The following is a 22,984-nucleotide window of genomic DNA, read 5'->3' as shown; positions in this document are numbered from 1 at the left end:
ATAAATTTCAATACAGAAAAGGTAAAGTTGGTAGTTTTAAATAGAAATTAAAAAGAGAATTGCACATAGGCTTGTTTGAGAAAAAAGGTAGTTCATTTTTTTTACAACTTACTACGCCTTTATTTAAACACAACACAACATCGTCACTTTACCAGACGAGGTGATAACGTAATACGTCGGTAGAAAAGGTTTGGCTAATGGCTTAAACGTTTTATCAACTATTTTTGTTCAAGTAGGCGGTTCTAAGTTAGGTTAGCGTGCATTTGTGCATATAAGGCCATATTATTATAAGATGATTTTCTTATTTATTTTTTTGACTGAACTTGGCTGTTCTCTTTTATTTAGCTCAAGGGTTAAAGGCACTTGTTTGTTTAAATTAGAACTAGGTTAGCTTTCAGAAGTATTTGCGCAAAATATTTTGGCTTTTTGTCAAAGGTTGCTGGAGCGAGTTTACTCAGTCTTTTGTTCTTAGGTCAAAAACAGTCTATTGTACAAAAACTGCTCTATTTTGAGTGTATACTCTGTTGAAAGAGCAAAGTTGAGTCATTTAGGAAACTTTTCAACAGCGAAAAATGTGCGAAATACCATCTCCTTTGCACAATTTAGAAATCAAGTACACTAAGGTAAGTTTTGTTTAAATTGTTTTGTTTAAAAACACGAAAGTATTTAAATAGTGATCCATTATATTTTAAAATTAAACATTTAAATGCAAAGTACACAAAGGTTTTCGGCAATATAAAGCCTATGGTATTGTGTACATACATTTTATCGGTATTCGGCAAAGTAGTAACGTTACCAAAATCACCAAAATAAAGCAATGACCTTTTAATGAATTTAAACACTTTATTTGACAGTTGTTTATAAATAATGAGTGGGTTTCTGCGCAAGATGGTTCAAGCTTCACTACGATTAACCCTTTCACCACGAAACCTATATGTCAAGTAGCACAGGGAAAACAGGTTAAAAGATAATATCTTAAAAGTTAATTTAAAGCGGTTTTAAGGCCGTCATGCTTTTGGTTTTTTAGCATTTTCAGGCCTATACTCTATGAAATTATATTTGTATATACAAATTATAGGATATAATTATTATTTTTGGCTTGAAAATCAAATTAAATACATATAATAAAATTAGGGCTAATTTGAATATTGGATAGTTGCGTAAATCGCATAGGTGGGCACAGTTAAACGAAAAAGCAACTTCGTTAAATGGTTATTCGTTACACATAACAGTAACTTCGCTAACGTTTTTTCGGTAAATTAAACCAAGTGTAACGGAAGTTATCGTTAAACGTTAACGTTAAAATTTAATTAAAACAAACAAAGAAATTACCTTTTTTATAAAAAAAGATTTAAAAAAAATAGTTTTTCCTTTAATCGATGTTTTAACTAGACGAAAATGGTTAAGAAGAAGTTTTTAAAACTGGCATAGGCCTAATGCCCAAATAACAGTGGCCGGATAGTAATTACTTACATCGTTTAAAAATTGCGACGATTAAACCCGATAAACGGCGATATTAAACATATATATTCCTTATATTACCATGGATTTACTTGTGAAATATGGAGTTAACGGGCTTAATTTAACGGAAGCACAATTTAACGAAAGTTAACAGGTCCGATAACGATTTTTAAAATTAACTTAAAAGTTAAATTTTAACAAAAAAATTAACTTGGTTATTTAACGTTTAACGCATTAACGATTTGGTGCCCACCTTTGCGTAAATGTCATATTAAAATTAACTATAATTGACATGCATGTTAAGTGATTTATATTATTAATAAATATTAGTTTAATTGTTAATAAAGGCTGACATTGATTTGGCTGTAGCTGCGGCCAAGAAGGCATTTGAACCGAATTCCTCATGGAGGAAAATGAAGCCACCGCAGCGAGCTTTACTTTTAAACAGGCTTGCTGATCTGATCGAACGTGACCGAATTATTTTAGCGGTGGGTAAAAATAACATTTATGAATACCAAGGTTGTTAGATTTTTTTGGAGTGCCCGACAACACTTTCTCGAATCCGTAAAAATTTAAAAATAACTTTTACAATTTTTCCTTGAAACACACCTTGGTAAATTTCTTTTTTATTTAAATTAAAGACACGGTTTTGGAAATTTAAAAAGAACCGCAAGTCGTTCATTTATTCAGTGTAACTTGTAATTTATTTTTATAGCCCAAACGTGCACTTATAAACTAAACAAAAATTTTTAAAGCTTTTATGTTTAGACAATAGAAAGCATGGATATTGGGAAAGTATATTCAAGGATATACGAGAGTGACGTCAGCCGAGTTATTGACACCTTGCGTTATTATGCAGGATGGACTGATAAACTGCATGGGACAACAATACCGATTGGTAAGTTATGTCGTCACCCTTTTTTTGCAAGTGATTCATTATAAACAATTCAATTATAGGATGTTTACAAACACGGTTAGTCATAAGTCAATTTTAAGTTTTAAAACTTAAGTTTAACTTACTTGTTTGCCTCCTTTTTTGTTTTGGGTATTATGGTTTAATAAACACATGAATAAGTTAACATAAGTTCTTTTAAAAGGGAGTTTTTAACTTTTGTTAGAACTGGGTTTAGGCTATATATGTTTCCATTACATTTAAAATATTGTGTTTTAATCATTAGTATCAAATGTTTACAATTTAAATATATTTGAGAATAATGATGGCCACTTATTGTTCATTATTGCCAAAATTTCACAAATGTCTTTAGTTAATTTTAAACGCGTTTATGCTAAAACGTTTTATCGTTAACATAACTCGAAGATCGATTGTTAATTGAATATAAACAGGCATGCTACCAATGTTCATGCTTGACTTAAGTTACTCGTGTAAAATGTAATCTGTTTAAGTAAGAAAGGCTTATCACAGCCTAAGTTTAAAACATGTATAGCGTAAATCTATATATAATGTAGCTTGGTGGATAAAAGATATAGATATGTATATCCAATTTATAGGCTTACTAAATTAAAAAAAACTGGCATTTGCAGTGCGCAGGAAAATAATCACGGGCAAATATTATTTGAGAGTTGCAAACCATATTACGGCAATTAAAATGCAACTTGTATAGGGCTGGGGTAAACGACTAAAAGTATTGATAGATTCTAAATACAGTTTTATTCTTTACCTACTATTGCATAAAACATTATAAAATATATATTTTTTTAGTATGTTTAAATAAAATATAAATTAAAATATTTTTATGTTTAGGTGACGACTACTTCGCATATACGAAATATGAACCTATAGGTGTGTGTGGTGCCATAACCCCAGTAAGTTATTAAACTACCAGTAAAAATATAGCTTTAAAGGAAGTTAACTTGTGTCTTCATTTTTGTTTTGGGATTTGTTAAAAAATATGCAATCATTTTGGACTAAATTATCATTTTTATTCTTTGAATCTTAATACTTTGGTAGGCCTTACGCGGCTGTGTTGTGGGTGTACTATAACCTAAATTGTTGTTTTTACGAGTGAAATTATAGTAATTTGGGTTAACAATATTATGGTATATAAATGTATCACGCGAAACATCAAAAGTTCATTCAGTTTGTTAAAAAACAAAAAATAAAATGCAATTTTTATACCTAAAAATAGCTTTCTCTAAGTTAACCTTTAAACTTGATTATATTTTATTTTAAATTGCCTTACTATTATAATAAACGTCAGCACCTTAAATAATGACAGTAAAATTGCAAGATTTATACCTTTTTTTATTTTAAATGAGAAAGCTCTAAAACAAGTCTTATTATGTAAAAAATTAAATGTGTATAAATTATCCTAGTCGGTTCTATAAATTCTTGAATTTTTTAACTATTCAATAGCAGAAAAAATATAAATTAAAGCAAAAATTAATAGCAGAAAAAATATAAATTAAAGCAAAAATTTACAATTTTTCGTAGTGGAATGTTCCTTTAATTATGTTGGGTTGGAAAACAGGTCCATGTCTTGCTGCCGGTAACACTATCGTGCTTAAACCTTCCGAATTAACCCCGCTATCCTCTCTTTACGTTGCTTCTCTGGTCAAGGAGGCGGGATTTCCACCTGGAGTGTTTAACGTAGTGCCAGGTTAGTGCGATTTGTGCAGATTAATATTAAAAAAACTAAGTTCATAAATTGTTTAATGAGAATAAAACGTTATTTTTTGAAATTGTAAAAAAAAATTTTAATACCTTTTAATACATTTTTTTGTATTTTTTTTTTAAATGCTTTGGTTTATTATTAAATTTAATAATCTGAATATAATTTCCCATCTAATTAAGGTTACGGAAGCTCAGCAGGAGCTGCTTTAACTAAACACATGGACGTTCATAAAATCTCATTTACCGGATCAACTCGGGTCGGAAGATTAATCCAGAAAGCATCAGCAGACTCAAACTTTAAGCGGTTAACTCTAGAACTTGGAGGCAAAAATCCTTTAATTATATTTCCTGATGTAAACGGTAAATATTCGATATTTTGTGTGCTATTTTGTTTTTATGTTTTGAAACGGTGGACTAATGGAAATTCATTTAATTGACTTAAATGTAATTTTAAATATAGGTTTACATATTAAAGCTATATTTTTACGGCATTTAAAGTTATCTTTTTACAAGTTAAATATATATTCTATTACTATAAGATTATATGAAAAAGGTCATTTAACAAAATATTTGTTCAGGCATTTCTATATCGTCCAGTTATAATATTCGTCATTCTAATATATATATATATATTTTGATTGTATTAATTTTGTATTTTTAACTTGTTTAGTCGACGAAGCAGTAAACATGGCCCACGTTGCAATTTTCTCCCAGGGCGGACAAGTTTGTTGTGCAGGCGCTCGGACTTTCGTACACGAGGATATTTACGAGGAGTTTGTGAAGAAAAGTATCGCGAAGGCTAAATCGAGAAAACTGGGGGATCCACTTGATTTAAGTGTAGCCCAAGGACCGCAGGTAATAATTTATCTTACGTAATACATTTGCCGTTACTGGGTGTAAAAATATTATTGTCGTGTTTCTAAAAGCTTTGTGGTGATTACACCTTTAATATTACCTATGCACAATTAAAACTTCCCAAAAATTATAGTTAAAAAATTTCACTTGATCGTCTATATAATAATAGAGCTTAGCGGACTACATTTAAATGTCTAATTTATAGGCCTACAAACTAACTAAAACTGCTGTTTGTAAGGCACGGGTAAATTATTACTTGCAAATATTAGTTGGGAATTGCGACCATGGCTAAAAAGCCGACTGTAGGGAGGGCTATCGACTAGTATTTTTAAAACATTTGAAGCACAAAATTCTTGTTAAAAACTAAAATATTTAAATATTAACAGATAAGCGGACAACAACAGAACAGGATAATAAATATGATCAAAGAGGGGGTTTCAGGGGGCTGTACTGTGATGTGTGGGGGTGGAAAGGTGGAGGCGGAAGATGGGTATTTTGTTCAACCAACCGTGATAACAAATTTATCTGACGATTTAACTATTTCTAAAGAGGAGGTAAGCCTAATTTTTTACAGCTTTAGCTGCTTATAAATATTATTAAGTCATCTATTTAAAGACTATCGCTTAAAATATATATATTTTTTACAATTGATTATTTATTCTCTATGTGGATAGGTCGACTTTACGCCCTAAACGTAGAGTAACATTAGTTACCCTGAACTAGTCTCGAGTTGCCATTGCCAGTTTAGAATATAATACATTATATTTGCCCGATAATTAAGCTATTGACTCAGTAGGAGTTTTTATTGCTTAAAGAGCCTTACTGAAAGGCGATACAGCATGAGAGCAGTCCGGATCAAACCCGGGACTCAATGTAGTAAAGCCAAGTGTTTTTACTACTACACCACGCTGCAGATAAATATTTACCAATTAGATCTATTTAAATTGAAGTCGTATAATAAACGTGTTGCTGTTTTTAGGTATTTGGTCCCGTAGAATTGATTTACAAATTTAAAAGTGTGGCTGAAGTTATAAAACGAGCTAACGATTCAGCATACGGTCTTATTGCTGGAGTAATGACCAACGATGTTAACACAGCTATGCAGGTTTCAAACCAAGTACAAGCAGGCACAATTTGGTAAGTTTACTTTTTTTCTGAATCTTAATATATTAATGGCTTTATATCTTGTTATAACCTTTGTGTAGTTAGGACGATTTCACAGCATAAAGGTAACATAACAGTCGTTACCCTTACTCGACCCAGTCTTGAGTTGTCTTTGGCAGTTTTGAACATTGTTAAGCATGTTGCTAGCTATGTAATTTGACAATTAATTGATTACATAAAAGTAAATATGTGCTATGTAGGGTGAACTGTTTTTTTCAACTAAACCCTGCCGCTTCATTTGGAGGATTTAAACAATCAGGAATTGGAAGGGATTTAGGTCAAAAGGCTTTGGAGTCTTACACTGAACTTAAAACTGTATATATTAAAACACCGACCTAAACCTGAATCTTCAACACAACATTTGCTTTTTAGAATTAATTATTTTGCTGACGTGTTTATTTTAATTAAACAAATTAATACTATTTTTCTGAATATTTAGTTTTTTTTTAACTGTTTTTTAATGTTTTTACGTCGATATTTTAATTTTTATGCTAAAAAATTGACCAAACCTATATATTAATAAAAACAACTTTAAACCATATTTAAAGTAACTAGTTTATATTAATAAAAATTACAGACACACAGAAAAAGCAGATTTATCAAAGGCATCTTATGGTTGCGACTTGCGCTATCTATAATTGCGCTATGTTACCATGAACTGTCAAGTTAAATTTTTTATAAAAATGATTTATGTTTTACGTTGTGAACACCAGCTCCAGTGGCGCAATCGGTTAGCGCGCCGTACTTATATAACAGTCACGGAGAAATGCGGAGGTTGTGAGTTCGAGCCTCACCTGGAGCAAGTTTTTAGATAATTTTGACCAAGAATTACTTTTGTTTTGGACATTATCTGCAATAGTAAAGACCAATCAATACTAAAAGGAGGTATGGAAGAGTGGACAGGAAAAAGGGGAAAGCACTAAAAGAAGGCAAGGAGGGGGGCTAAAGAGAGAGTATTTTGCAGCCATTTTTAGTAAGAAGCTAAAGTTGTCAATGCTTTCTTATTATTGCCCCATAGTAGTTACAATTTTTGCTTGCTAAAAAATGACTGCAAAATACTTTCTTTAGCTTCCCACCCTCTTTTTTTTCTCCTTTTAAGGCTTTCCTTTCTGTCTGCACTTTACTTTCTCCTTCAAGTGTTACCCATTAAAGCATGCATTTTTATTGTAAATACATTTTTATTGCAATAATAACATCAGCTCCAGTGGCGCAATCGGTTAGCGCGCCGTACTTATATGACAGTCACGGAGAAATGCGGAGGTTGTGAGTTCGAGCCTCACCTGGAGCAAGTTTTTGGTTAATTTTTTGGTTAAATTTAAACTAATATTAATATAAGCCTTTTTATTCTTTTATTTTACTGTCATGCAAAGTTTAAAAACGAGGATAAGCCTAAAAAACTGTAAAATAAATTAAAATTATTTGGAAACACTGTATTTAGGGTAATACCCAGTTTTAATATAATCTTTAAATGTTCAATCGTAACGCAGGAGTTTTTTATTATCAGGTGCCAATGTGTTGGATTTATTTTGTAAATATATTAGTTTTTTAATCAACAGTAACATTTTTAACAAACTTAGTTTGATTGTCAGATTGTAGATAAATGCTTAGCAAAATCATTTTAATATTTACAATTTAAAATGGTATTTTTCGCAATTTTTGGAACCTCAGAAGTTGGAGTAATAAAGTATAGCAGAAAAAATAATATTCAACATTTACAGAAATTTGTCAACCTGTAAGTTTTTTATTTTAAATTGAGTTTAAGCCCTTTACTCTAAGTTGGATTTAAATTTGTTAATTTAAAGGAATAGAAAATCGTACAATGATGTTAAAATTCAAACAGAAAATCAAGTTTTTGCAGCAAATTTGTTGGTGTTGTCTTGCTTCAGTGTTTTCTTTCAAGAAGCTTTTCAGCCTGAAGTCAGTACATTTGTTCTTCTTACTTGTTTTATAGGGTTTCAAAATAATTTAATATGTTAGGTTTTTAAACCATTTAATTTAACATTCTTGTGATAACATGAACTTGGTGTATAAATTTTGACGAAATAGAACTTTTTGAGATTTTTTTAGTAATTTATTCTTAGCGTTTTAATTGTTTGCATTTCTTGGATTTTTTGGATTTATTAAACAAGTGATCTTATAATGTTATAGAATCATGTGTTTAAAAAAGAATCATTGATTGTGTTTTAGATAAAAGAAAAGTATGGTTCGACAATTGATGTTAAAGGAATTAATTCTGATTTAATGAAGTTGATTTTGGATTATTTTTACAGTGGAGATATTGATATTGACACCAAAAATGTTTGTGATTTACTTAATGCTGCTGAATATCTGCAAATTGTCGGTAACTCTAAAATTATTTTAATATTTTTTGGATGACATGTAGGCCTATTAGATAATAATTGTCAATTTATGATTACAAACATTCTGAAAATTTTTAATTTATATTTTGTAATGCACTTTGGATATACTTAGCTGAGAATGCTGTTAAACTTCATTTAAGTTAATAAAACCATTTATATCTTGCTTAACTTCTCTTTTTTTAGACTTGAAACTTCATTGTACTGACTATTTAAGCAAAGCTATGACTTGTGAAAATATTTGCACTCTTAGTGTTCTTAGTGTATGTTACCACATAAATCAGCTCACCAATCTTGTCAGGCAGTTCACAAAGAAAAATATTAAAACAATTTTGAGTCGAAATGAGTTTAAAAGTTTGAGTGAAGATGAGTTTTGTTCCAATATGAAATTTGTAAGTTAAACTATTTAATCGGCGGCGTGGGTTTAATCCCCAATGCTCACATGCTGTAGCGCCCTTGAGTAAGGTACTATAAATGGTATGACCTTCTGCCTAGTCAACACCTAATTTCCCAACAATTATAATCTATACCTTAACTTCCAAAAGTGACTCAAAACGGGGTAACTGATGTTACTCTCTGTTTAGGATGAGCAGTTGATCTTCCCAAACTGAGAACAAAGATATATATATATGTAAAAAAACAATTTTATTTAAATATTTTGTTTCAAAATAAATATACTTTTCTTTAAAATAATTTGACAACTTTCAACTGAATAAAAAAACCATATCAAAGTTTTTGTATTTAAAAATTTAAACGTTTATTTCTAGGTTGATAAAAAGTCACTATTCGTTGCTGTTGCTAAATGGATAAAATTTAATCTTGATGAAAGAAAAAAAAGATTTATTGAAATTCTTGACAAAGTTGAACTAAAACTTTCTCAATTACCACTGGATTTTTTAAACAATGTTGTCAGTCTTGAGGTAAACTTATACCCTAATATTAAACAGTATTGTTAATAGAATAATTTTGTATTTAAATATCTTTTTGCACTATAGGAATTTATATGTGATAATAATAATTATCTGAATCTTGTTCTTGATGCAATAAGGTCACCCACTACCAGAAAGAAAGGTTAGTGTTCTTTCAAATTAGTGGTTCAAAAATTAAAAATAGAAAATAAAAAACCTTTCTATTTTTGTAGCTGCACTTCTTATTAGTGGTGGGCATCTAACCTTGACAACTGTGATCCAATATAATATCGAAGAAAACAATTTTGAAAAAAAAGAGGTTTGATTTGGTATCAGTTGTTTTATTCAAATAAATATTGGTTTTTATACATCTTGCATATTTACAGGTTAATTTTAAATGTACATTATTTTGTTTCAACTAAGAATAGTTTAATTTTATAGAACCTTCCACGAAAAGTGGTTGGACATGGCTGTGTGGTTTTAAATGACAAAGTTTATGTGTTTGGTGGAGCTGAAGAACTTGCTGGTATATCAAGTTTAGTTTACAGAATAAAATTCAAAGAAAATCCCCCGAAATGGGAACAAGTTGCATCCATGAACAATGAAAGATCTCGTTTTGGATCAACTTTATTAGATGGTATGATAAAGTTTTTGTTAATAAAAATATATATACTGGTTAAAGCATCATTATATAACTGCAGTGATATTGTAACATCACATTATGCTATACTTTATATCTATATCTTAGGGTAACTAGCTTAGATTGATAACAGAAGTGTTAAAATGTCAATTTGTATATTATTTAAATTTGTTCAAATCTTGATTAAGTTAGCCAATGGTCAAAACAAAAATCGAATTAATGTAAATGTTTTTTGATGAGAGTTTATACAAAAGTTTTAATACAAAACTACATTACGCAAAAAACATTAACTATAATATACAACTACATTATACACAGGCATGTTAACAATATGACACGAAATATAGAATAGTTATATACAAAACTATGTTTAAAAACGTATAATAAAATAAATCAGTAAACGATACAACAAAAACTATTAAGGACAGGAAATCAGATCGTGTTTTCCCATCAAATTTAAAATTTAGTTTATTATTGCACGGAAATCCGATTTTGAATTGATTATTAAGTTAATACAGTTTGTCATTATATTTTTAAATACGATTTTTTGGCCAAAAATCGTACAATTGATGGAAAAAAAAGATATTGCATTGTAAATAATTTGGATGCGTGCTTTCCTAAACAAGACCGCCCGATAAAAAAAAAACTATGGCTCTTGTAAAATACTTAAAAGACCAAAAGAATAAATTATAATATGTAGTTTCTACATTACGACCGTTTACGCGAAAAATTCTGTTATAACATTACCTAATACATGACGATTACATTTTGTTAAAAGAAACATATTACACTTTAAATCATTTAAATTGTTGCCCAAAAATGATAAGACTTTTCTTGGTTGTGAATATAAAAAACAGTATTTTGACATTATCTATGTTTTAAACATAACTTTTCGTAAATACTAAGAAAGGCAATGTTTGCAGTCGTTGAGCTGGTTGCGTCACTTTTAGTACTGTTGTAACGTTTACGTTACATCTTATAACCAAAAATTGCGAAAAGTATTCTGTTTGCACTTTCGAAAAATGTCGAATATTTTTATTTATTTATTATACTTTTTTATAGGATTGATTTGTGTCACTGGAGGTTTTGAATCAACAAGCACTTGTGAATATTACACAGAGAAGTTAAACAACTGGAGTTACTTTGCTGATATGCTGCAGCCTAGACATTATCATGAACTAGTTCAATGCAAAGGTGAAAGAATTTAAATATATAAATGACATTTGTAACAAATGACTTTGTTATAAATATATGATAGTAAGGAGAATTTATTGCTTTTAAGGATATCTTTATTCAATTGGTGGGAAAACATATAATGAAACAACAAACTCTGTAGAACGTTATATTTCAAACCAAAACAAATGGGAGTTAGTTGCACCTTTGCAAATTGCTCGACATTGGTTTGTTGCTACGGCAACTGAACGATCTATTTTTGTTATGGGTAACATTAGCTAAACAAAATAGTTCCTAATTAAAGAAAAAATATTTAGCAGAATTATTTAAATATTTATGTAGTTAAACTTATAGTAACTTTAACAGGTGGTTGCAATAAACATGGTGATTTAAAATCAGTGGAAATGTATGATGTTAACACAAATGTATGGAACAGTGTAAGCGATATGTTGGTGAAGCGAAGATCTTTTGGGGGTTGTTTATTACATGATGATATCTATGTTGTTGGCGGGTAGGCTACTACATTACTATAAGATCTTGAAAGGCAAATTTGGTGTATAAATAATTTGTTTTTTAATTTTTTAGTCGTAAACAGCAAAACTCAATCCACAAATACAACATTGAAGATGATGAATGGTTTGTTGTTACGCAATTAAATGAAGAATTTGCTGCTCATAAAGTGGTTGCAAAATTTATTGATGATTAAGAAACTTTTCTAATTATAAAAATTTAAAACTATGAGTTAGTATGGTTTAAACATCTATCATTATGTCGGATTAAAGTACGTTTACATTCAATTATTAAACTGTTAAGTAAACTAGTAAGTTTTTCTTATCAAACTTGTGTTACGTGCAGTGTCAATGGGGTGCTTTATTATAAGTTAATGCTTATTTACAAACCAAAAAAAAAATGTCAAGATATTGATGTTCTCTTTCTAATAAACTTTCTTAATATGATTTTGTGCTACTCTGTCGAATTGCGCGCCGCAGTGATGTCATTATTATTTAATGAGAATGACATCATGGTTTAAAGGACATTTAGAATTTCGGTAAATACACTAAAACCTGTTGCATTGTTGAAAATCTATTTTGGTAAAAATAATCAAAATTATGCAAATTCTTTAAAATTTTGAATTCTTTGTTGTAAGGTTACACAATTTAAAAAATTATTTATTTAAGCTTAAGAAAAAATCGTTTTAAATTTTGACTTGACGCATGCATTGTAAAAATATAAATTTATATTTTTTGTAATTACTTACATTTCAGCAACTTTTAACTCTTGACGTTAGTGTCCCTAATGCACTGATTCCTGTCTAACTCTTGTGGTAAACCTTGGTCACTGACGACTCTTCCGCCATCGCACTTATAGGCTGATTACTAAATTAAAGGCTTTTGGTTGGGAACGGAAAAAATAGGCTGATTACTAAATTAAAGGCTTTTGGTTGGGATTTTTCAGGTATCTTACTTTTCCAAGGTACTTTTAAAATCCCAATATTAACCTTTCTATTGGGTTAAGTAACCTGTTGCTTTCTGGTTGACTTTGACGTGATACAATGGCTCATTACTAACGAACCAGAGTTAAAAGACACAAATACATGATAACAGAAGTTTTCTTTTTTATTATAAATTAGTTACATTTTACTTTTTTTGATAGACAATTAGAAACAATTTCAAAAACTTAGCATAATTATCCAATAATCTAATATATCAGACTTAAAATGGAATAAAAAAAGATATCAGACTTAAAATGGGATAAAAAATTAATTAAAATAACATTTCTATGGAAATTCCCGCCGCGAAAATCAGACGACACTTTTTCGACCAATAGGATTGATTGACGTCAAATCATCGGGCTGCGCTTGAGACGAAATTTCTGTCTTTCGCTAAAACTTTCGTCGAGAACCGGTCGGAATTTTGCTGCGGAGATTTTTACAAGTTTTACAGATCGTTTTAAAAGACTTAAAGGTCAGTTTTAGGCAAGAAATATGTTTTTTAATTTATAGTTAGGTAAAATGTAACCAAGCTTTTTTAAAGTAATTAGTTTCTTAGGCTGTAGGTTGCAACAAAATACAAATTTTGTTAGGCTAAATTTAGGCATTTTCAAAATGGCGATTACATCGTTAAAAAGGCAACTTTTAACTTAACTTTAGGCTAAATTCGACCAATTTTGGGTATATTAACATTATTAAGGCTGGGTAGTGTACTGTTTTTATTTAGTATTAGGCTAAAGACAATCTTTTTGGCAATTTTTTTTCAACTGATGAAGTTGTAGTTAGAGCCACGATCTTATTTTGTTTTTAAGAATAAGTAGCAGTTCTAATAAATATATATACTATTAAAAATTGAAAATTAACTTGTTTTTTTGTTTAGAATATAATATATTGATGTCAAAAGTTCATCCCGCACTAGGAAGGTAAATTAAAGTTCAGGCATTATAACTTATAATAACGTCATAAACAGTTGCTTATAAAGCTATGTAATAGTATAAAATTTTTACTAAAGACTTTATTGAACATAAAAGTGATTATTATAAGATTAAAATGTTACAGTTTCTTTTTTAGATTATGTTCAGCCATTGCCACAGACAAGTCTAGAGAAGGTAGGTTACCGATAATGATGACAGAGAAGTTTCAAATTTACAAAAAATAATGATTTTGGATTGTTAATGGTTTAATCTGTCTGTAAGTAAGTTAAGTAAATACAGGAGTTGTTTTAATAATTAAGAATAAGTAAGAAAAAGCATTAAAAATTATAAATTTCTTACAGAATCTGATGAGTTTGAATAAAAAAAAATCTGACACGATTTGGACTTGCACCAAAAAAGGGAAAAGACGGGAAAGCCTTGCAACGAGTGATGACGTCAAAAGTGGAAAGCATAGCAACGAGTGATAACGTCTCTTATCTAGTTCTTGATTATAAACGTCATCACGTAAGTTTTGTTAATATACTTATAGGCCTCACGTTTAATTTTTTAGTTAAAACATGTTTGGTATAATTTTTATTCCATTAGTTATAGACATTTTGCAATTTTTAATATATTGTAATTTTAAAGTGTGTTCCGGCTTTGCCGTTCTTGATTTTTTTGTTGTTGTGGCTGGTTGTGTTTTATTGTTGGGTGTTTTTGCTGGTGTCTTTTTTGTTGGTTGTTTTTGCTGTTGACTTTTTTGGTGTTTTTTTGTTGTTGTTGGTTGTTAAGGTTGGTATCTTTGTTGATGGTTATTTTTTATGGTAGACTTTTATTGTTAGTTGTTTTTGCTGTTGGCCTTTTTGTTGGTTGTTTTGCTGGTGTCTTTTTTATTGGTTGTTTTTGCTGGTGCTTTTTTTGGTGATTTTGTTGGTTGTTTTTGCTGGTCTCTTTTTTGGGTGTTTTTGCTGGTGTATTTTTTGTTGGTTGTTTTTACTGTTGACTTTTATTGTTGGTTGTTTTTGCTAGTGTTTTTTGTTGTTGGTTGTTTTTGCTTGTGGGTTATATTGTGAATTGTTTTTGCTGGTTGCTTTTATTGTGGGTTGTTTTAGCTGGTGGCTTATTTGATGGTTGTTTTTTGCTGTTTGCTTTTATTGTTGGTTGTTTTGGCTGTTGGCTTTTTTGTTGGTTGTTTTTGCTGGTGACTTTTTTTTGGTTGTTTTTGCTGGTGCCCTTTTTTGGTTGTTTTTGCTGGTGCCTTTTTTGGTTGTTTTTGCTGGTGTCTTTTTTGTTGGTTGTTTTTGCTGGTGTCTTTTTGGGGTGTTTTTGCTGGTGTCTACTTTACAAAAAAAGTTGGTTGTTTTTGCTGGTGCTTTTTTGTTCGTTGTTTTTGCTGGTGGCTTATTTGTTGTTGGTTGATTTTGCTTGTGGGTTTTATTGTGAATTGTTTTTGCTGGTTGCTTTTATTGTGGGTTGTTTTAGCTGGTGGCTCATTTGTTGGTTGTTTTTGTGCTGTTTGCTTTTATTGTTGGTTGTTTTGGCTGTTGGCTTTTTCGTTGGTTGTTTTTGCTGTTGTTTTTTTTGTTAATTGTTTTTGCTGGTGGTTTTTATCGCTGATAATTTTGCTGGTGGCTTTTTTGTTGGATATTTTTTTGTGATGAATTTTATTGAAGGGTGTTTTTGGTGGTGTCTTTTTGTTTATTGTTGTTGTTAATGGTGATTTTTTGTTGGAAATTTTAAATGAGAAAACCTTTTTAATTTAATATATATATAATATATTTGCAATATATATATATAAAAATCCAAGCAAAAAAAACAGTTAAATAGATTTATCAACTTTATGTCATGTAAAAAATATCTTAAACTTTTTTAATTTTTTTTTATGGTATTTAACCTGATGGAATAAAAATGGGGAGGAACAATGAAAACCCAATGAGAATTCTGGTAACAATGTTAATGACAAACAAGAACAATTAAAGAAAAGTTGGTTTTAAACAAATCATAACTAGCAGTTGGTATTATTCTTAATTTCACAATGTTATTGTCATTTATAACACTTTTGCTATGTATTTTAAAAAAATTTAAATTATTTTGCATTTTGTACAATTTTTTATCCAATATTTTAAAGATTTTAAACTGTTTAATCTATCATATTGTGTTCTTTAAAGCAAATAATATTTAAAAAAATAATTTAAACAAATCTGACATTGTATTTTTATTTAGAAAAACAACTGATGAAATGAACATCGATTTCAATATTTAAAACACCAAATAAACATCATAGAATCCCTTTATGGCTCTAAGCTGCCAAATATTAAACTTATTAAACTCTTTGACCATCTAAGTCTAACAACAATGTTATAGTTATTTGGCCCTACATAATTAAACTGTTATACACTAATACTTATTTACCATATCATAATTCTCTGACCCAGTTTTAAAATATTGTTAATTTCAAGATTATTAAAAAATTATTTTCAAAAATAGATCAAGTTTAAGAGCTTTCTAGATCTTACAGAAGATGGGAGAAGTAGAGGGAAAAACAACAGGACAACGAAAGGTTCACGGAGGATGTTGCAAAAAAGACAAAGATGGAACCCTTGACATTTCGGTAAGAATGTAAAGTGGCAATGTTTAATAAAAACTAAAAAAATGAACTCTATTTTAATTAAACTAATGAATTTTAAAATTTTTTGCCCAACATCTTAAACTGTCTAAAAAATTAAATTTTTTTGGCATATAATAGTTTGTTGCCTAGCAATATTTAAAATAATGTTTAAAAATCCATCCTAACAAATTTACTTTTTATTTAGGTACTAAATCAACTGGTCCAACAACATATTATTCTGTCATTAAACTAATAGAAAGTTTTTTCTTCAATCTGTAACATTTTTAGAATCATAATTGGTCACATTCATAAACTATTGAGTTATAACTAAACTAACTATGTCCCAAATAAGTCTTACAGCAATTGCATAATTATTTGTCCCTGCATAATTAAATTTTTATATCTTAAAACTTATTTTGTCATATCATAATTCTCTGACTCAGTTTTAAAATATTGTTAATTTCAAGATTAATAAAAAATCGTTTTTGAAAATAAATCAAGTTTAAAAGCTTTCTAATTCTTACAGAAGATGGGAGAAGTAAAGGGAAAAACAACGGGACAACAAAAGGTTCGTGGAGAATGTTGCAAAAAAGACAAAAATGGAAGACTTTGACATTTTGGTAAGAATGTAATGGCAATGTTTAATAAAAACTAAAAAAAAATGAACTCTATTTTAATTAAACCAATGAATTTTAAAATTTTTTGCCCAACATCTTAAACTGTCTAAAAAATTAAAATTTTTTGGCATATAATAGTTTGTTGCCTAGCAATATTTAAAATAATGTTTAAAAATCCATCCTAACAAATTTACTTTTTATTTAGGTACAAAATCAACTGGTACAACAACATATTATTCTGTCATTAAACTAATAGAAAGTTTTTTCTTCAATCTGTAACATTTTTAGAATCATAATTGGTCACATTCATAAACTATTGAGTTATAACTCAACTAACTATGTCTCAGATAAGTCTTACAACAATGTCATAATTATTTGTCCCTACTTCAACAAACTTTTATACACTAAAACTTATTTTGTCATATCTTAATTCTCTAACCCAGTTTTAAAATATTGTTAATTTTAAGATTAATAAAAAAAACTATTTTCAAAAACGGATCAAGTTTAAAAGCTTTCTGAATTTTACAGAAGATGGGAGAAGTAAAGGGAAAAACAACGGGACAACGAGAGGTTTGTGGAGGATGTTGCAAAAAAGACAAAAATGGAAGACCTTGACATTTCGGTAAGAATGTAAAGTGACAATGTTTTATAAAAATTTAAAAAATGAACTCTATTTTAATTAAACTAATGATTTTTAAAATTTTTTAAAAATTATTAAAAAAAATTAATATTTTTAAAATTTACTTATATATTTATCGTAAAAACCTAAGATTTTGTATAAAGTAAAAAAATTTTAATTAAAGCGTAAATGCCTACAAACCAATTTGTAAGTTCTCGTCTAGAAAAACATTTCACTAATTCAACCTAAACGAGAGAGACGCGCGCGCTGATTAAATTCACGCCGGATTTTGCAATTTTCGGCCCCAGGTTTTCAAGAAGCGCAAATTCTAGAAAACTGAGACACGTAGTTCTTTCTTGTCTCGACCACGTGGTAGAAGGTTGTTAAAATCTATGCTCAGATTATATCAAGTTTCATCGTCAACTTTCAAGTATTTTTGCGACAATTTTACCATAGAATCAAAAGAGTATAGTTATTGTTACGCCATACTGGAGTACAAACCATCTAAAAGAAAAAAGTTCAAGAATTTATAGACAACTTAAATTTTATGACGTCATACAAGAGACAAGAAAGCACAACTACATTCAGAAGTGGAAATCAAAATCAATTTTAACATCAAAGGTCTTGAAGGTCGATCTTACGCCAAATAAGGTAAAATTAATTTTAAAAATGTTTGACAAATTTAATTTATGTTTTGTTTAAAATTTTTAATTAAATGTTCGAACCTTGGGTTAGTTTAAAAGCTTATTTTTATATATTTTGTAACATATAGCTGTTAATCACCTCAAAAATATATAAAATAATTAAAAAATTTTGTAGACAATGTTTCGACGAGAGTTGGCGGAGTAGGGGATGGTTGGTTATTTGTGACGTAGATTGTAACGTATACCATGACGTCATGGTGATTTCAAGTTGGTTAATTATTCGTGTGTAGACATTAATTTAGTTTTATCGGTAAGCTGGTGTATTAAGAAACGTAATAGGTTGGTTTTTTAATGTAAAAAATTTGCCAAAATGAACTGAGAATTTATATTTTATTTTTTTTGCATGTTTGCTGCAATTTATATTTTATATTTTCATGTATGCTGCATGTTGCATGTTTTTTTTGTTTTTTGAGTAAATTTTTATTTATATATATTTTCTCGGTTCATTTTGACAAACTTTTTTGTATTTAAAAACCAGGTTATTTCGATTTTTTAATATATTAGTTGATTTGTAAAACAAAATTTAGTTGAAAGCAAATAAATTGATTGACGACAAATCCGTCGCTTTCTATTTAACGAATCTCTGATTTGTTCTCTTCTTTGTCGCTGGAGTTTGAGCATTCCAAGACCTTACGTCATTTGACGTCACCAGTTATTATGCAACGTTATCAACTAAACAATCACAAGTTTATGACGCCATCAATTCGACAGCGTGATCGCCTTGTTGTCGAAGAAATATGAAAGTGCACCAAAATAAGCTTAAAGGTATTTGATTAAACTTATTTTCTTTACAGTACCTTAACTACATACTTTTTTTGTAGTACTAAAATACAACTCTATTCTTGTTTAAATTAATTTTAAGGACTTTATTTTATTTTTTTAGATCGACTGTAGCCCAATGGTCTTTAAAACTTATCGTGCATTAGTGGTGTCATTACAACCTAAATGACGTCACTCATAACACCAGTTCCTGATTAATAAAAGGTAAATACTTAACTTCATACAATCATCATTATCGGGTTTTGGCAATTTAAAGTTATGCATTTAAGAAAAATTAAATATTATTTTAGTTCTTTTTTTTAATTATTGTTTTGTTAATGTATATATAATAAGTGTCTTGATTATTTTTTACTAAATTTAATTTTTTGTTGCAGTGATAATTCAACGTCACTTTTATGTTCATCTTATCACCAGCAAGTGACATCATCTACGTCACAACTGATGAGATTGGAGCCGGAATAGGAACTGGAACGCCCGTCCGCTTTATGCCGAAGGTAAATTACTAAACTTTATTTAAATAAAAATTTTGTAATTGTGTTTGTTATCAAGCTATGACGTTATTAGATTTTGTTTGTGACGTTTGAGCATACATATATGACGTAATTGTACGTAACACGTATACAGGAATGTCAAATATAGTAATATGCGTCACAGTCTTAAACTTAAATCTGATAATGTAACTGTTTTAAATGGAAATTTATATTATTATTATGTTTTTGTATTAGAAACCCGAGGAAGATTTACCCCATATGGATATATTTTACGCTATTGTTTTGCAAATACCGATAATTTTTTGCAAAAGAAAAGCAGCACTCAAATAAGTTAAAAGGTATTTATTTTTAATATATTTTGTAAGTGATTATATTTTTATATTAGCTTTAATCAATTAGGGATATATTTTTAAACAATTTGTATAACCATGGGTATAATTATTAAGATTTAAATAAAATATTCAATTTTTTAGTTTATTTATTAGATCAAATTTTCCCACCCCAAACGACCTTAAAAACTTATCGTGCCTAAGTGACGTCATTATAGCCTACAAATAACGTCACTCATACCGCCAGTTCCTAATTTATAAAAGGTAATTGCGTTTATATTAACTATTTGTAATTTTAATTTATGGTTGAAAAAATTTGTTTTTAGAATAATATACTTTCATATTATTGTCTTTTAATTATTTTTTAACTAATTAATTACTTTTTTTTGTTACAGTGATATATCAACATCACTTTTATGTTCATCTTATCACCTGCGAGTGACGTCATCGCTAATTACGTCACAACTGATAAGATTAGAGCCAGAATGGGAACTGTAAATGTTCTTTCTCCCTATGTTGAAGGTAAATTATTTTAAATATTTTAAATGAAAATTCGATATTTAAACTAATTGTAAAATTGTGAAGTAAAAGCTTTTGCAAATGACAAGTTGTTTTATATATGACGTAACCCAAATGGCTTAAAGTATGTTTTGTATCTATATAGCTTTATATAACTTTTAACTTGATACACAAATACTTTTGGCACATTTTTAATACCTTTTTAACGTTTAGATATCCGGAAATGATGCGGCTTCTTTTATTCTTGGTTCCTATTGTTCCTATATGCGATTTTCTATTGTTCAAAAATGATGATTTTAGATTCAATCACTATAACGATGATTTTTGGATTCAACAATTGTGACGTCACGTATGGTCAATGTGACGTGGGATAAGGTCATTAATAAATGATCTAAAAAGTAATGGACATTGAGATTAGATTTAGAATTTTTGACTTCAGTCACTAATTTTGAGGTCTGACAAGTACTAGAATTAAACAGAATTGTATGCAATATCTTTCTCTTCTCCCAGTGTATATTTATTTTGCGGACTGCCCAAACCTAGATTTACCCATTTCGCTTCGTGGGGCGGTCGAAGTTTGGGATTAAACAGTCAATGAGCTGATGCGTTCCCGGCGGCCATTGTCACATTACCATTACTGTTAGGTCCCCTTAGTGTCCCATGTGCCAGAACTAGTCTGTGTTTTGGCCCTTATGGTCAGCAGAACCACGTATCGCCAAATGGTCGTCCGGGTTGTCCCATGTTGTTTATTTTTTTCACATTTAATTTTTATTGCTGTTGTATTCCGTGGCATATCATAATTACTTTTTCAACATAAACAACGCACAGCTCATCTGATAGGGTAAAAACGCATCGAACAATTAAATATTGTGGAGGCTTATCCTCAATAGCCAGGGACTAAACTATAACTAAAGAAGCAACACGCTTGGGGGTGCAGCAGAGTTAATTATATTCAAAGTTTCGCGCTAATTAAATACCGGCATCTATAAACCCCGGTTTTCTACTTTCTATCAATTATTTTCTTCCTTAGTGAGCATGGTGCGTTTTACTCGTGGGTAGTATATAGCGCCATGCTTAGTCTGCAGAATTGTAAGTTATTAGCTCGTGAAAATGGAAATTTAACTTCGCAGGGTAGGAGAACGTGGATGGAACATAATTAAGAGTTAAGTAAAAATATATAAACTCTAAAACTTAAACAAAATTCTGACCCATTTTTTGTCATTATTATCATTGGTGTGGCGTCATATCGTAGGTATGTATTCAATGCCATATCTTAAATACTAGATAAAGTTAAAAAACAACTATTCTCATCTAGGGTTTAAATTTTGTAATTAGGCAACAACTCGGAACTTTTAAAAGTTAATGTAATGTTAGGTAATTTTATCGAATAGTTCTTAGGTATCTGGTTAATTTGCAATAATTTAGGGTTATTATAACTTGTTTAAAACTTAGAACCTAAAACCAAAATATTTTTCTCTTCTCCCAATTCTTTATTGTGTTTGTATTAGGCCTAAACAAAAAATTTAAATTGCGATTTTAAAATTTAAATTGGTCGAGTTTAAAAAAATGTTTCAACTTTGTTGGAGTTGGGTAAACCACAAAGTTATTAACATTGTCTGAAGTTGAAAAAAGTAGAAAGGATAATTAGTTGTCAGTTTGCTCGGTATAGTATTTCTTTTTCGTTCTGGTGAAAGAAGATCTGGAATCATATTCACATGGTAATTAAAATACTTAAATATGGTTCGTTGCCATCTCTCTTACAATTTTTCTCTAACCATTTTTGTTTTTTTACAGGTTTTAAATCATATTTTTTAGGCTATAAATTAACACTTATAATCATTTATTTTACAGGCTCCTAATTCGTTTTGACGATTCTCTTGGACTCTTTATATTTTAGATAAAAATCAGCCTTCTTTAATTATACGGTTTAGAACCGTAAAAGGAAGAACGTTTTTTACTATACCGAGCATTAAAAATTAGTCGCGCGCACCCTCGAACTTAGTTTAAATTGGGGTTGGGGAAAAAAATTGGCTGATTACTAAATTAAAGGCTTTTGGTTGGAATTTTTTAGGTGTCTTACCTTTCCAAGGTACCTCTAAAATCCCATCGTTTGCCTTCCTATTGGGTAAAATAACCTGTTGCTTTCTGGTTGACCTTGACGTGGTGCAATGGCTTATTACTAACAAACCAGAGCTAAAAGACGAAAATACATTAAAAAATGTTATTTCCGTAATTTAACATAAAAATCAATAAAAAAAATATTTAATGCCATAATAAATGCTTTACATTTTACCTTTTTGATAGGAATTACCATACGTTATCTAATTTCAGAAAAACAATGTCAAGCAATTGCATGTAGTTGTAAATCGTAGTAAAAACTTTCCAATATTATAATTTCTACTTAAGTTTAGCAGTTATTACACAAGGAAAATACACTAGCATTGTATGGATATGCGGTTCTATAACTAAGCCCTGCCTAATTTTCTTTATACCCTTAAAATTCAATTTCCCTGGATAAAATACCATTGTAAATATTTCAACAACATATTCACTAAGGTTTGAGCTAGTTTTATTGTAAAAACACACATTTTAAGTTACACCTTTAGTTCTGCAACTCTTATGTACTACACCTGTACTATATTTAATCAGTTGCTTGGCATAAGGTATAGTTGTGAAAGGTTCTATTCGATAAACTCGATAAATCGAAAATTGGCTTCTAATTTT

At 29.4% G+C, this 22,984-nt stretch overlaps 2 protein-coding genes and 2 non-coding genes across 4 annotated transcripts; all 4 read left to right on the top strand.

Annotated features, from left to right (window-relative positions):
• The first annotated feature begins 171 nt into the window (after positions 1-171).
• Positions 172-6,643, top strand: LOC145750066 (aldehyde dehydrogenase, cytosolic 1-like). Its single transcript, XM_082565991.1, has 11 exons — positions 172-623; positions 855-959; positions 1,809-1,949; positions 2,230-2,359; positions 3,224-3,285; positions 3,914-4,079; positions 4,274-4,453; positions 4,764-4,948; positions 5,335-5,502; positions 5,928-6,085; positions 6,313-6,643. Exons 1-11 carry the CDS (start codon positions 573-575, stop codon positions 6,449-6,451), a joined length of 1,485 nt encoding a protein of 494 aa, XP_082422117.1. The 5' UTR covers positions 172-572; the 3' UTR covers positions 6,452-6,643.
• A 181-nt stretch (positions 6,644-6,824) lies between these two features.
• On the top strand, positions 6,825-6,914 carry Trnai-uau (transfer RNA isoleucine (anticodon UAU)). The gene is given in 2 exon segments: positions 6,825-6,862; positions 6,879-6,914. It is a non-coding gene; the product is annotated as a tRNA-Ile (tRNA).
• Positions 6,915-7,310: 396 nt separating this feature from the next.
• Positions 7,311-7,400, top strand: Trnai-uau (transfer RNA isoleucine (anticodon UAU)). The gene is given in 2 exon segments: positions 7,311-7,348; positions 7,365-7,400. It is a non-coding gene; the product is annotated as a tRNA-Ile (tRNA).
• A 349-nt stretch (positions 7,401-7,749) lies between these two features.
• LOC145749828 (kelch-like protein 12) lies at positions 7,750-11,896 on the top strand. The gene is made up of 12 exons (XM_082565693.1): positions 7,750-7,844; positions 7,915-8,029; positions 8,300-8,453; positions 8,656-8,861; positions 9,237-9,389; positions 9,465-9,540; positions 9,611-9,696; positions 9,819-10,014; positions 11,080-11,211; positions 11,300-11,458; positions 11,557-11,701; positions 11,776-11,896. Exons 1-12 carry the CDS (start codon positions 7,750-7,752, stop codon positions 11,894-11,896), a joined length of 1,638 nt encoding a protein of 545 aa, XP_082421819.1.
• The last annotated feature ends 11,088 nt before the right edge of the window (positions 11,897-22,984 follow it).

Source organism: Corella eumyota, chromosome 4, assembly GCF_963082875.1.
Source record: "Corella eumyota chromosome 4, kaCorEumy4.1, whole genome shotgun sequence".
NCBI classification, from domain to species: Eukaryota; Metazoa; Chordata; class Ascidiacea; order Phlebobranchia; family Corellidae; genus Corella; species Corella eumyota.
The sequence above is the reverse complement of the archived record's forward strand: the minus strand, read 5'-3'. Positions and strand labels throughout refer to the sequence as shown.